Consider the following 14,766-nt stretch of genomic DNA (forward strand, 5'->3'; position numbering starts at 1 on the left):
TCATAATTAATTTATATTTATAACTTTTCTAAAATATATGGTTTTTCATTTTATAATTAAAATAAAAAGATTTAGTCAAGTAAAATATAATAATAATTTATATGTATGGATGTTTTCAATATATTTAAATACAAATTTATAAAAATGTATAAATTAAATGGTATCAAATATGAGTATAAAGTAAGTTGACAAAGACCAAATTTCACAGTATTATGAAGTTCCCATAGAACAAAAACCAGTATAACTCAATCTTGTTAAGTTTGGCTAAGATTTATTGTGATGCTTTTGAAGTATCTTGTGGGTAGAAAGTAAGTTGAGAAAAGACCAAATTTCACACTATTATGAAGTTCTCATAAAACAAAAACTAGTATAACTAAATCTTGTTAAGTTTGGCTAAGATTTATTGTGATGCTTTTGAGGTATCTTGTGAGTACAAAGTAAGTTGAGAAAAGACCAAATTTCACAGTATTATGAAGTTCCCATGGAACAAAAACCAGTATAACTGAATCTTGTTAAGTTTGGCTAAGATTTATTGTGATGCTTTTGAAGGAGTCCAAGGGACCGCACTAGTTTTTCAGACAGCTGGGCGGCAAAATAGTCCCCAGAGCCATTCCCAGAGCATTGACACACACAGACTTTACTTTATTTGCAGTCGTTGAAGTTATCTCAACATTTGTCAAAGTAATTCCTGTGCAAGCAACTGTCTTGCTGCACGAAAAGTTCACAGCCACATCGGTCGATGACGTTCCCTGTATGTTTCTATACGTGACATCTTGTATTTGCACTGCGGATGGCTGCACACAACAACATGACGCACAGTATTATTGATACCAAACAATAATACCAAACTTCAAAACCAATTTGTCTAAATATTATTGCAGTATAACATAGTTTTTACCTCTATGCATTTAGTGGAGAGCAGATGTCCGTAGGTGAAGTTTATATTATATATTATCGACGTGTATATATATATATATATAAACCATTATTTTATATTACAATTGTTTTTTTTTTAGAGAATTTGTATTAACTTTGATGGTTGGAATTAGCGACGTTTAGGAATTTAGGGGTCTCTCTGAGTTGGGTGAGATTTCCGGAATTACCAAATTCCGTAATTACCGATTCTTTACCTAAAGATGAAATTCTATGTAGTTACCAATTACTAACCCGATTGATAGTATTTACAAGATAAAATAAATGGGAAATTTATCCTATATTATGTGCGCTTAAACAAGTATTTTGGAATTAAGGTTGATGGCAACATCCACGGACTTCACTCCAACAGTGTATATATTTTACTGGGGCATGTTGAGAAAATATGGATCACCTGAATTTTACAAGGTGAAGCGGAATCGCAATAGTACTGATCAATGATAATCGGATTCTTAACATTATGAACAACTATGTCTTCAAATCTGATATTTCGTGCATAGCCAGAACCGCCCTGTATATTTACAAAAGCATGAATTCTGTTATAACCATCCTAGATAATTCAAATATCAATTACGAACTGCAGTTCATTGCCGTATCATCATGCACATTTCATGAGTTAGTTTTAAGATGAATAGAAATAATTAAAGGAGCCATACACCTGTTAAACCAACCTGCCAAGTCTTGATTCTGGCTCCGTTGGATGTTTCGACAAAAGTGATGTTTTGGACTAGAATGTCATCAATTTTGGCTTCTTCTCCATTCTTTCCCAGACTTCCAATACTGCACAAAAGAAGAAGTACAATTCAGATTTCATCTTTACTGATTGTATTTTCTGCAGGATAAGATCCAAAATACTTATCTCACCTGATGCCATGGCCTGGGCCACACTTTATGTTTTTGATATTAATAGTAGATGAGCCCGACGAAATGGAAATGCAATCATCCCCTGATATAGAGTATTTATAATCATAGTTAGCAGAACCTTTTATGTTTATTATGCGTTTGCCAATCTGAACTTTAACTAAGTGAGATAGATATAAGCTAGAAGGATATTGACTGATTTATTATTAAGAAAATGGATCTATGCTATATGGTAATATGTGAATAAACAAATTAACGCAAACCAGTGAAATCACTAACTTCTAACCTGTCTGGATGACACAGTTGTTTATTTGGGCATTCTTAACTCTTTGTATATGAATACCATCAGTGTTTGGGCTATCCTCAGGAGCTTGTATCTGCAACCCGCTTAGTTGGATCTCTGAAGAGTCCACCACTGCGAGATGCATCTGTTGGCTATTGACAAATTGCAGATTTCTAATCAAAACATTCGAACATCCAGTGATAGACATTGCCTGTAAGACCAACCCAAAATCCAAACAACCGGATGAGCACAGCCTTGAATTAAAATTTACAGAAAGATTAAAAAAACCGTTTATAACAAGGTGATCATTGCGTCTTTTTTCAAGCAAATAAACAAGGTAATCAAGATAAGATTGCCGGCTGGAAACAAACCGGTGGAGCCGCATCCAAGCAACCCTGCACACAAGAAATTTGACGTGATTAATATAAATTGAAGGAGCCGGTTTATACTACTAATTTGTTGTTTAATGGTAAGTGTTGGGTAGGGGAAAGATTTTGGATGATGCTTGTGAAAAGGCTAGAGGTGGAGTCGGTGGAGTCGAACGCGGAAGAGATGGAATATTAGAGAGGATTGCGACAGGATTTTCAATGGCGGCTGACCTGGAGGATAAGAGCGGCGTATGGAAGGAGATTGTCAGTGCCATGTGTGCATCGTTTATTGGGCAAATGACTGGCGTGTATTGGGCAAATGACTGAAACCTTTTGTGTGGTTTAACAGGACCACCCATTTTTTAGTGGCCACATGTACACAACGGTGAGGTGAAACAGAACAGTTAAAGGGAACCCTTACTTGTTGTTTGTTAACCTTGCAGGATTTAGACCACCAATCTTGGCCTTGACCATCAATGACACCGCCACCTTCTATGGTCAACCCAGATATACCATAAAATCGAATCCACAGATTAAGTTCACTGCTATTCCATGCAGATTGTTTATTGGGTGCAACTATTGTTCCAATAATCTGCAAATTTATGATTTTAGCAAATAATTTAACATGGAATTTTCATGATCATCTTAAAAAGCATACAATTCAATATTCAACTTTCTCACCTCTACCGAAATATGAGACTTGCAAGGGCCAGAAAACGTCACTGGATTAATTAGAAATGTCATCCCCAATGGTACTTGCAACACTGCGTTGGAAGATGCCATGCATGCTGCTTCCCATGCTTCTATGAATGCCTATAAATCACAAATGAGAAACAATACGTAGGTATTATAACAACGATAATAATCTAATCAAATTTTCTTGTTTGCGAAAGAAAGGATTTAACTCGTTCTCTGAAAGGAATAGGCGCATATCTTTGGCAGTTAATAGTGCATGAATACTAATCAGATTTTAAGCGTGAAAATAAAACACAGGTAAAGACCGTGGGAGGGAATTTTCCTAAAATCTAAGAGTTCTGTCAAAGGGACGGTATTAATTTAAAAAGGTGCACGCCCACTGGCTCCCAGGATTAAAGATGAATATATGCGAAGTGCATCAAACTTTACAACAAAAATATCAAATGAATATTGAATCTATATAATTGATTAAAATATATTCACCGTCCGATCATCTTTTAAACCGCCGGCATGTGCACCGTAGTCCATGACATTGAATATCGGTGAAGCGCTGGAATCACTTTTGCTCAGCACCTTTCTATGAGTAGCCCAACTTGAATCCACCATTAACAGCGCCATAACAGCAACGACTGAAGCGAATGTAGTCTGCACATAATTTATTTGTTCAAAACGACTCGTAATGTTTTCACGCACAGAAAATTAGAAATCACAAACATTGTTTGCAAGGAATTACCACCAATTTGAAATCCATCGCGATAGTTCGGAGGTCGAACCCTCGTCGTAGCCGATAGGTGCTCGAAAATTGTTTCATGGAAGGTAGAAGAGCGGGGATTTTATAGTGCCAGAAACTTGTTTTTGGTTTGCTTTTTCTTCTTTCTACCTAAACCTTGATAGACTCGGGTTGGTCCATTTTATTTTTTCAAAACACACTGTGGCCATAAAAATTGACCCAACTCTCACTGGGCATTGAGGAAACTGATGTTGCTGTAACATATTCAAATACCAGAGGACAAGGAATAGTTTGATGGTTATTCATTTTTCGGAGCCTCCATACTTGATTTTATCAATATTTCACGCCAACTGAATAATATGAACGCTGAGTCGACTGCCGTTTTTGCCTTTCCACTATCGAACAAGGTATACTTCTTGTTTTAGTTCCCCATTCAAGAAGACAAACATCTAGCTGATGTAGTTTCCTTTTATTTTTTGTAGCTAAAGAATTCATCAATCGAATTGTATTTAAATTAGCTACAAATGCAAAAGGTTCTACATAATCAATTCCCTCTTTTTGTGAGTATCTTTTTGGAACTAACCTAGCTTTATGTTTATATATATATTTCCATCAACATTAAATTTAGGTTTGAATAACCATTTGGATCCAATGGGTACCTTATTTTCACGAAATTCCCTGAAGTATCAAGTATCTTTATTCATTATAGACTCATATTCTTCCTTCATTTCATCTCTCCACTCTTTATGCTCATTAGATTATTCAAAATTCAAAGGTTCTATGGCATTTATAATTTTAGTCATTAAGGTGTAATCTTTAAATCTTACTGGTGGTTGAGTTTGATGAAATTATCTTGTTGGTACTTAGTTTATTTCATCTCTTCTCTTGCTTCATGTGAATCATCTCTTCCTCTTGATTGCACTATGGTTGCTAGAGGTGTCCATGTCGTTGGATTCTTCCTCTTTCTATTCATGCTTATCAACTACTTCCTCCTTGACATCATCATATTGATAAGGAATATGCCATCCAACATACCTGTCATTCTTATGGCCTTCACCTGCAAGCACATGAAATAATACATATCTTCATGCAAAAATTTTATGTGTGCAAGGATCAAACAACTTATATGATTTATGATCAAAACAATAACCTATGAAAAATCACTTGATAGCTTTTGCATCAAGATTCCTCCTATCTTCTTTCTGAACATGAGAAAATATTTTTCTTTCGAAGATTATCAAATGAATTACTGTTGGTTTATAACCATAAAGTGCTTGAAAAGGAGTCTTATGATCTAAGCTTTTAGTTCAACTTCTAATTTTGAAGTAAACAACAGTGAAAAATCTTCAACCTAGAAAGAATTGGTAAGATTCTTACCTTTTAACATGCTCCATGCACATTCTACCAGGCTTCTATTCTTCCTTTTAGCTACACCATTATGTTATGGAGTATATGGTAATGTGTATTGTTGTACAATTTTGTGGGAATTCCAGTACTTGATGAATTCAATTGAAATATATTCTCCCCCTCAATCTGATTAGAAGATCTTGATGTGTTTTCTTGTTTTCTTTTCAACCAGATTTTTGAACTCCTTAAAATATTGAAATACATCACTCTTCTTTTTCATGATGTATATTTAGTAAAATCATCAATAAATATCAATAAGTAATATGCTCCACCTAATAATCTAGTCTGCATAGGACCACATACATATGTATGCCCCAAGTTCTAGAACATCTCTATTCCTTTTATCTATATGAGTAGGGAACTCTTCCCTATTCATCTTCCCTAATGCACACCCCTCTCATGTAGAATATTAATTCATAAGTGTTGGAAGCACTTCTACCACTCCTCATTTTTTATGTAGCAATATATCATGATAATTAATGTGGTCATGCCTTTGATGCTAAAGTTTTTTTGTTGTCATTGTTGTTGGTTCCAATTCATGATGAATTTTGCCTGTCACATTGAGCTTAATAAACCTCCAATTCAAATTCCCATTGCAATGACCTCAAATAGACCCTACATGTATTTCACCACATAATATGAATTTGCAAATTCCACTTTCAAACCCTGAGATGTTATGGTATAGACTACGTTAATTTTAGTTAACAATGGTATCTTCTATGCTTAGCACAATATACTTGAATGTTCCTTTAGTAGCCCAATAACAATTTCCAATTATTTCGAGTAGCAATCACATTAACCATTAATCACATTGATAGTAAATGTAGATAGAACATAAACCAAAATGTACAAGACAAGACAAGGCAAGAGAACACCAGATTTGGCAGATCCAAAGGAAGAACCCCAATGTGGGGAAAACCCTTTGATCAATTCTTCTTATTATTAAATCAAAATTTCAATAGAGAGAGAGAGAGTATAAAAACCAAATTCACTTCACCAATACAAATTCTAAACAACCCTGTACATTTATATAGTCAATTGTAGTCAAACCTCATCCCTAACTAGAAAGTCAACACTGGTCAAAACAACAGTCAAACACCTCCTTCAAATCTCGATCAAAGGAAGTCAAACTCAGCCTCTAACAGTGGTCAAAATCAACTAAAAAAGTCGCAATTTTTTTGTCAAACTTGTTCAAGTCTGTGGTCAAATAGTCCTATGGTCAACATAGGTCAAACAACCCATAAAACCTTGATTTCCATGTCACTCAATGCAGCCTAAGAAAATCAAAATTCTTCCCCAAAAACTACAGTAAAAAATTGTCAAGATCATGTCAGTCAATGCTAGTCAAACATTCTGAAATTATTCAATTTAGCCCAGAAAACTTTGACCTTCTTGCGACATGTGAGAGAAAGAGAGGATGCCCAATAGATGTAAGAACCAATCTGATGAAGAGAGATAAAAATGTGTGAGTGATGGATGTCCAAATGAGGTGTGAGGTCTCTTGTATTTATACACTTCACTGTGGATGAAGAGACACGTCCATTTAGTTTCTTGAACCGAAATAATGATGAATCCAACCTATTCAATTTCCACATGAGTGGGCATAAATTAAAAATCACACTTCTGCTTTTCCAGATGAGATCATCATCTCCATAAAATGAGTTCTCCCAAGGTCGAATTTGGACCTAGTTTCCAATTTTTAACAAACTAAGATTAAATTATTCTTAAAAATAGGCACATGCATCACATTATGAATTAGTTTAACATGACCATTATGTAATGTCACTGATATGTCACCATACCATATATTTGATGTACATGATCATATCCAAGATATATGTTTGTACCATTATTAGTTTCCTTAAAGTTCTCAAACCAATGCTTATTATAGGACATATAAATGGAGGCTCCAAAATAAACAAACCAAGTATTTTTATCATATATTTTAGTAGATAGTGAAACATCTATAACACACAATCTAAAGGTTTTGATGTCATCATTTATTATTTCTCCTTTATTAACAAAATTACTAGTGTGCCTCTTATTTGTATGTCTAGACTCATGTTATTTCCTTTTCGTGCAATCTCTAGAGTAGTGTCCAAACTTGCCACAATAATGAAATTTAATATCAACCTTTGGAAATGCCATACTTGGTTGTGGTTTTTCAAATGGTGGCTTACCAAATCATGGCTTTCCATGTGGTGAATTTCCTCCTTTATTACCATCCTAAGGCTTCCTCTTGAATGGTGGTTTCCCTTTTTCCCTTAACACCAAATCAAAACTTTGAGATTTAAGGTTCCTTTGCCTTTCTTCCTATTGCATAAATATACCTTCCAAGTGATAAAATGTGGGAGCCTTCTCCCATTTTTTAAGTCCTATGATGAACATTTGATACTCATCTAGCATTCCATTTAAGGTTATAGTGACTAGGTCAGTGCTAAATATTGTTCACCTATATCTCGAAGAGTATATTAAAGTCCTTAATTTATGAAATAAAATTACTAATGCTTTTATTTTCTTCCATTTTATAGAGAAAATCTTACTCTTATAGACAAGAGTCAATTTTTATTCTTCAATTCATACAAATCCTTGCGTGTTTTGCATGTCTCATTCAATGTATTTTAATCTTTGATATGCATTATAATGTTTTCTTTTACAAACATTCTTAGTAGCACTTTCGCCGTAGTCTCTCTCTTATCCCATTCTTAAATTGATTTAGTTGTAGGTCCTGTAGCATCCTCTAGATTCACTTCATCAACACATGCTATCAACCAGACATTGTATCCTTCAATCAATGTCTACATTTTAAACTTCCAATTCACGTAATTGGTGCCATCCAAATTGTTTTCTTTATTTATATATGATTATGATAAATAATTAGCCTTATACAACTTTCAAATCAATCAACTATTTTTAAGGCCACGCCCAACAATGGACTATTTAAAAAGAAGAAGAAATAATTTAAGAAAATTTCAAATAACTTTAAACCAAGTTTATGAAATTTCGTAGCAGTTGATTCTGTAGTCGCTCCTCACTTCCACACCTTCATTCATCGAGGATATAAGATTTTGTGATAATTCCAATGTCTTCACTCTTCAATATGTATACTCCTCTTGAATGGTGGTTTCCATTTTTTCCTTAGCACCAAATTATAACTTTGATATTTAAGGTTTCTTTGCCTTTCTTCCTCTTGCATAAGTATGCCTACCAACTCATCAAATGTGGGACCCTTCTCCCTTGCTATAAGACCTATGATGAACATTTGACACTCATCTAGATTCCATTTAAGGTTATAGTGATTAGGTCAGTGACATATATTTCTTGACCTATATCTCCAAGAGTATCTTTAAATTACTTCAATCTTGAAATAAAATTGTTACTGCTTTCATTTTATTCCATTTTAATAGACATAATCTTACACTTTATAGATAGGAGTCAAATTTTATTCTTCAATTCATACAAATCCTTGAGCATTGTCTAGGTATCATTTTATGTCTTTCCATCTTTGATATGCAGTATAATATTGTCTTTTACAGACATTCTTAGAAGAAATTTCACCATAGTCTCTCTCTTCTCCCAATCTTGAATTGATTTAGTTGTAGGTCCTACACCTTTCTCTGGCTTCACTTCATCACCACTTTCTATCGACTAGAAATTGTATCCTTCCATCAATATTTTCATTTTAAACTTCCAATTCACGTAATTAGTGCCATCCAACTTGGTTTCTTTGTTTAGGTATGATTCTTATAAAAAATAGCCATATCCAACTTTCAAATTAACCAATAGTTTTTTAGGCCACAAACAACAATGGAATATTTAAAAAGAAGCATAAAAAACTTAAGAAAAGTTAAAAGATCGTCAAACCATGTTTATGAAATTTTGTAGCAGTTGATTTTGTACCAACTCCTTGCTTAGTTCCACATCTTCATGCATCAAGGCTATAAAATTCTATGATTTGTCCAGTCTGGTAACTTTGCAATATACATACTCCAAAATTCACATGGCTTGCAACCTTATATATAACTATGTTTTCAATTTTTATTATTTTTAGATAGAGTTAACATGGAGTGAAAGAGAGTGGCCTAACATGCGAACATCAGTATGATGACCTAGATATATACAAGCATCCACTAACACTCTAGTCCTAGACCTTATGAATCCCACAATTTAATGGAGATTTAAATAAAAAGCACTACAATGGAATCTATCCACAAATATGCATGAAGGAGTCTGACGTGAGTTCACCAGCTAATCACACAATTTTTTTCCAATTGTTTCATTTATATTCCCGATCTCTTCTTCTCATTCACACATTCTTGTTGGATGTATATACAAAAAGAAATAAATATACACCTAAATACCACTTTTGTTTATGTGTATATAATGTTCTTCTTTATTAGATTGACAGGGATTTCATGAACCCACAAGGCTTTAAACCCTTGCTTTGGATTCTAGCAACATGTCTTGAAGATATAAAAAAATGGCACTGTTGCATGACCATCAACATATTGTAAAGTTTCATTTTCCATCATCTAAAAAAAAAATTGATCACTCATTTGCACACAATATCTTAGCGAACATACAACATCCTCATTATATAGTAGGCATCTCCACTCTTCACATAACACACAACACACTTCTCACAAAATCTCCCAACATTCAGATAATCAATGTATATGATTCGATCTAACTAGATACACAACCATTGTTTTGTCTCATCCAGCTACATGTAAGCTCACTTCACATGGCTCACATAAACTTACTCAACCGTTATTTGCATCTACATATACATTCAATGCACTTGTTCACAAAAACAATAACTTGAGTTTATCCAACGCACCATTAACATGGTCGACCCAACTCTAAAAGTTGAATAAATGGTTAGAATGTACAATCACATTGGCTGGCATAGTCAATGGACTAGTTAAAGTACCTTCCTTTTAGGCTTGTATTCATCCTCGCACCTGGATCAAAACATCTACCATGCTTAGTATCAATTGTCTTCAACTCACCAACATCTACATAGCAATCATGCCTTGCACTGTCCTCCACACATCTCTAAGAAGTGAGTCACAAACCACATTCACAATAGCCAAACTGAACTCCAACCTCACAAGCCTCATTATGGCTCTGCTACCAACTCATAAATGGAATACCAAATATGAGATAGGTTGCAACTCACTAGTGAGACAATCACTCACTCAAGAGGATACACCACTCAACACTCTGTTAGGGTCCAACCCTAACCACTTTATTTATGTAATAAGCCCAATAGGCGAAGCCATAGTCACTATTAGTTAGAGAGTAAATAAAGCCCGCATTAATAATTGTAATTGGTTGACCCACATCAGAGAAAACGGACCACAATTAGTTTTAAATGTGCCATGGTTAATAAAATAAAGTGGTTAACCCGATTTATGCAAGCGACCACTAGTGGTTAGGGTTTTGGATGTCATTTACCTATAAATAGTCTTAGTTAGTAAAGGAAAGATAATCAATTATTATTGTAATCGAGCTCTACTCTGCTGAAGGTTGCCACCTTGAAGAGCCAAGTGAACATTGAATCTATTTCTAAATAATAAAATACTTGTTGTTTTTATCATTTTATTCTGTGTTATGGGCTATATTTTTTCACATTTATGGTATTGTGGCATTTCTTGCAGGTCGAGAGCATAACAAGTAGTATCAGAGTACTTTCCAAGGCCAGTTGTACCTCCAATTTTTGTAGATATATTTCTTTAACCCAGAGATGTGTTCGACATATTTAAACCATGGGATCTGTCATTTAGCGCATAAACCTACGGATTTGCGGAGGCATGCAAACAGGAAACACGAGAGGTGGTCATGCTTGTTATACTTCTTTGTAACCATTGTGGGTGCCCCTTCGAGTAGTATCACATTAGACGGGACCATGAACGGACCACACTTCCATGTACCCTTGGGTATATCAGAAGCCCCCTAGGCTCACCTAAAACCTAGCATTAAATCAGTCATCGACCATCTTATTGCTATAGTACACTGAGAACATCACTCGAGGAAATTACTCACATGTACTATAGGGTAGTCGGGTAGTACATCTAACAGTACAGTTGGTCCTCCTTGTAGGAATTTTCAGGGTAAGTTCCTCAGAAAGAATACCAAAAGGACACCGCTCACAACCAGATCTCAAATCAATACACCAGTATTTTTGACGTGGTTAAAACCCTCAGAGTGCAAGGAGGGAAACAGTCCACGGCCTGTCCCAACGTGGGTACAGACAATTTATTAATCAAAGAATGAAAATTTACATAAGCTTCTCTCATGCACGGATTGCCCGAACAATGACCCTCCATGCGCTTTAAATAGAACTCATGGACCAATCGGGTGTCAAGCCACGGATCAAGTGTCGGTAATACCGAGGTGAGAGTGAACCGTCGGATCACTACATATCGTGACCGTCGGATTGTAAGTTACAAAATGTACAACGGTAAAGAAACACACTTTACCTAACTCTAACCTAACTCTATACTAGACCAAGTTGAACTTAACTATATCCTATGTGTCGGAATATCCTAACATCCCCCCTTAAGAACAACTTGGGATAGGATTGAAGGATTTACAAATATGACACAATAGGAGAAGGAAGGAGGCACTAGAGCCTATCCCCCCTTAGTGACAACTTCCTGAACTCCAAGCATATATCGAAGTTTAGTGAACTTCGCCTCTGTGAGAGCCTTTGTGAAGATGTCTGCAACCTGATCATCTGTTGGACAATATTGCACTTCAAGAACATGGTCATGAATGAGCTTTCTGATGAAGTGCATGTGTAGTTCAATGTGTTTGCTGCGCTGATGCTGGACTGGATCTTTGCATAGCTGAATGGCACTTTGATTATCACACCAAAGTGTGGTTGGATGCTGCTGCTCAAAGCCAAACTCTGATAGGATCTGACGAAGCCACAAGGCTTCCTTACTAGCTTCCACGGCACCACGATACTCTGCTTCTGCTGATGAAAGAGAAATGGCAGCCTGTTTCTTACAAGCCCATGTAATAGGTCCTGAACCAAGAGTGAAGACATAACCGGCAGTAGACTTCCGATCATCAAGGTCACCAGCCCAATCAGAATCAGTGAAACCAACTAACAGAGGAGCTGCTTTGGCACTGTAATGAATCCCAAACTGTACTGTACCTCGAACATAACGAAGTATTCTTTTAGCTGCTTTCCAATGACTTTCACGGGGGTTTTGCATAAAACGAGCAACAAGGCCAACAGCAAAGGAAAGATCAGGACGAGTATGGGTTAAATACAAGAGTTTTCCGACAAGTTGACGGTATAAGGTAGCATCAACTTCAGGAGAAGTACAAGAGACTGAAAGTTTGACTCCAGACTGAAAGGGAGAAGTGGCTGGCTTACAGTCTTCCATGTGAAAATGACGAAGAATATCACAAGCATACTTGGACTGGGAAAGGAAAATACCCTCTTGGGATTGCAAGACTTGAAGACCGAGAAAATAGTGTAAGTGTCCTAAGTCTGTCATTTCAAATTTCTTTTTAAGGCTGGACTTCACATGGTTTATAAGGTTGGGATCACTACCAGTAAGAATAAGATCATCAACATAAAGAACAAGGATGATGAGAGAGTTGCCCACTTTCTTGGTGTAGACAGTATTGTCAGAATGACACCTAGAAAAGCCAGATTCTAAAAGAAAGCTATCCATTTTGGCATACCAAGCTCGAGGAGCTTGCTTGAGGCCATAAAGGGATTTCTTAAGTCGACAAACGAGGCTGGAGTCTGTTTGTATGAAGCCAATGGGTTGTTCCATATAGATTTCTTCCTGCAAGTCACCATGCAAGAAGGCAGATTTAACATCCATTTGATGGACTTCCCATTTTAAAGAGGCAGCAAGGGAAAGAACAAGGCGGATAGAGTTCATTTTGGCAACTGGAGAGAAGGTTTCAGTGTAGTCAATGCCTTCAACCTGTGAAAAGCCCTTAGCAACTAGACGAGCTTTATGTTTATCAACTTTCCCATCTGGTCCATACTTGGTTCTGTAAACCCATTTGCATCTAACAAGTTTGCATCCCTTTGGTAGAGGAACAAGATCCCATGTATCATTTGTCATCAATGAATGATATTCTTCATTCATAGCTGTTTCCCAATGTGGATGGCCTGAAGCTTCTGCAAAAGTGTCAGGATCATGATTTACTGGAGCTTGAGCCAGTAAAGAAGAGGCTCTTTCAAACTGAGAACGTGTACGTCGCTGATCTGTAGGATCACCGGCAAGATCACCTGCTGCATCCCGAGTAGCACGGACCCATCTTGGAAGTTGAGGATCCTGAGAAGGTGGGGAAGGATTATCATCCTCGCTTTCATCATCAGAAGAAGAAATGTTTTCAAAGATAGAAGAGATAGGAAGAGGTGGCACATCCGCCGGACTAGGCTCGCAGGCCGATTTATTTTCATCAAATTTTACATCTCTTCTAATGATAACATTTTTGGACTTAAATGGAATAAGTCTATAGCCTTTTACATCTTCAGAATATCCAACAAAAGTACATTTCTCACTCTTAGGTTCTAAGGCTTTATGCTTTTCATCTGGAATATGGGCCCATGCTTCACTTCCAAACACACGAAAGTGACTTACATCTGGTTTAATGGAACTCCAGGCTTCTTCTGGAGTGATATTCTCTAGAACCTTAGTAGGAGTGCGATTGATTATATAATTTGCACAATTAATTGCTTCGGCCCAAAAACTAAGACTGAGTCCTTTAGATTGCAGCATACAATTAGCCATTTCCTTTAAGGTGCGATTTTTCCTTTCAGCTACACCATTTTGTTGTGGAGTGTATGGAACAGTATGTTGCATTTGAATTCCATTTTCGGTGCAAAAGTTGATGAATGCATTTTTAACATATTCTCCACCATTATCAGTTCTTAGCTTAAGAATTTGATGTCCAGATTGTTTTTCAACGAATGCTTTGAAGGCCAAAAATGTGGTAAATACTTCGCTCTTGAGTTTTAAGAAGTATACCCAAGTGCGTCTGGAGAAATCATCAATGAAAGTTAAGAAGTACTTGCAGCCAGAGAATGAAGCAACAGGAAGAGGACCACATAAATCACTGTGCACAAGCTGTAAAGGGGCTGAGGCGTGCCAAGAGGCACGTTTGTCCAAAACTGTCCGATGATGTTTTAGAGTACACATCCGGAACAAACACCATCTTTGCAAGATACCATAGGAAAGACCTGTCACCATGTTTTCTTTACATAGATGCTGAAGGGAGCGATAGTTTAAGTGACCATACCGCTCATGCCAAAGTTTGCTCACTTCATCATTATGAGCAACAAATACTGAGGAAGATGGGATGACCCAAAGTTGTGAAACTTTATACAACCTTTTGGAATCATCAGCAAGACCAGTAGCTAGAACTGTTTAGGATCTTTTAGATCCTTGATTGAACATCATGAGGTGAAAATTCACCAATTTTACCATTCACCTGAATGAGTTATC

The 14,766-nt window shown here is 36.2% G+C and overlaps 1 protein-coding gene across 1 annotated transcript; it reads right to left on the reverse strand.

Moving 5' to 3' along the window:
- Positions 1-313: 313 nt before the first annotated feature.
- On the reverse strand, positions 314-3,892 carry LOC149236447 (polygalacturonase-like). The gene is made up of 10 exons (XM_089368917.1): positions 3,875-3,892; positions 3,625-3,786; positions 3,127-3,258; positions 2,867-3,037; positions 2,449-2,472; positions 2,081-2,288; positions 1,798-1,879; positions 1,605-1,713; positions 1,328-1,444; positions 314-794 (listed from the first exon to the last, which is right to left on the reverse strand). The coding sequence occupies exons 1-10, from the start codon at positions 3,890-3,892 to the stop codon at positions 567-569; spliced, it is 1,251 nt and encodes a 416-aa protein (XP_089225043.1). The 3' UTR covers positions 314-566.
- Positions 3,893-14,766: the final 10,874 nt, after the last annotated feature.

Source organism: Pinus tabuliformis, chromosome 8, assembly GCF_031772625.1.
Source record: "Pinus tabuliformis cultivar Carrire ecotype Pingquan chromosome 8, CPIR1, whole genome shotgun sequence".
Taxonomy (NCBI): domain Eukaryota; kingdom Viridiplantae; phylum Streptophyta; class Pinopsida; order Pinales; family Pinaceae; genus Pinus; species Pinus tabuliformis.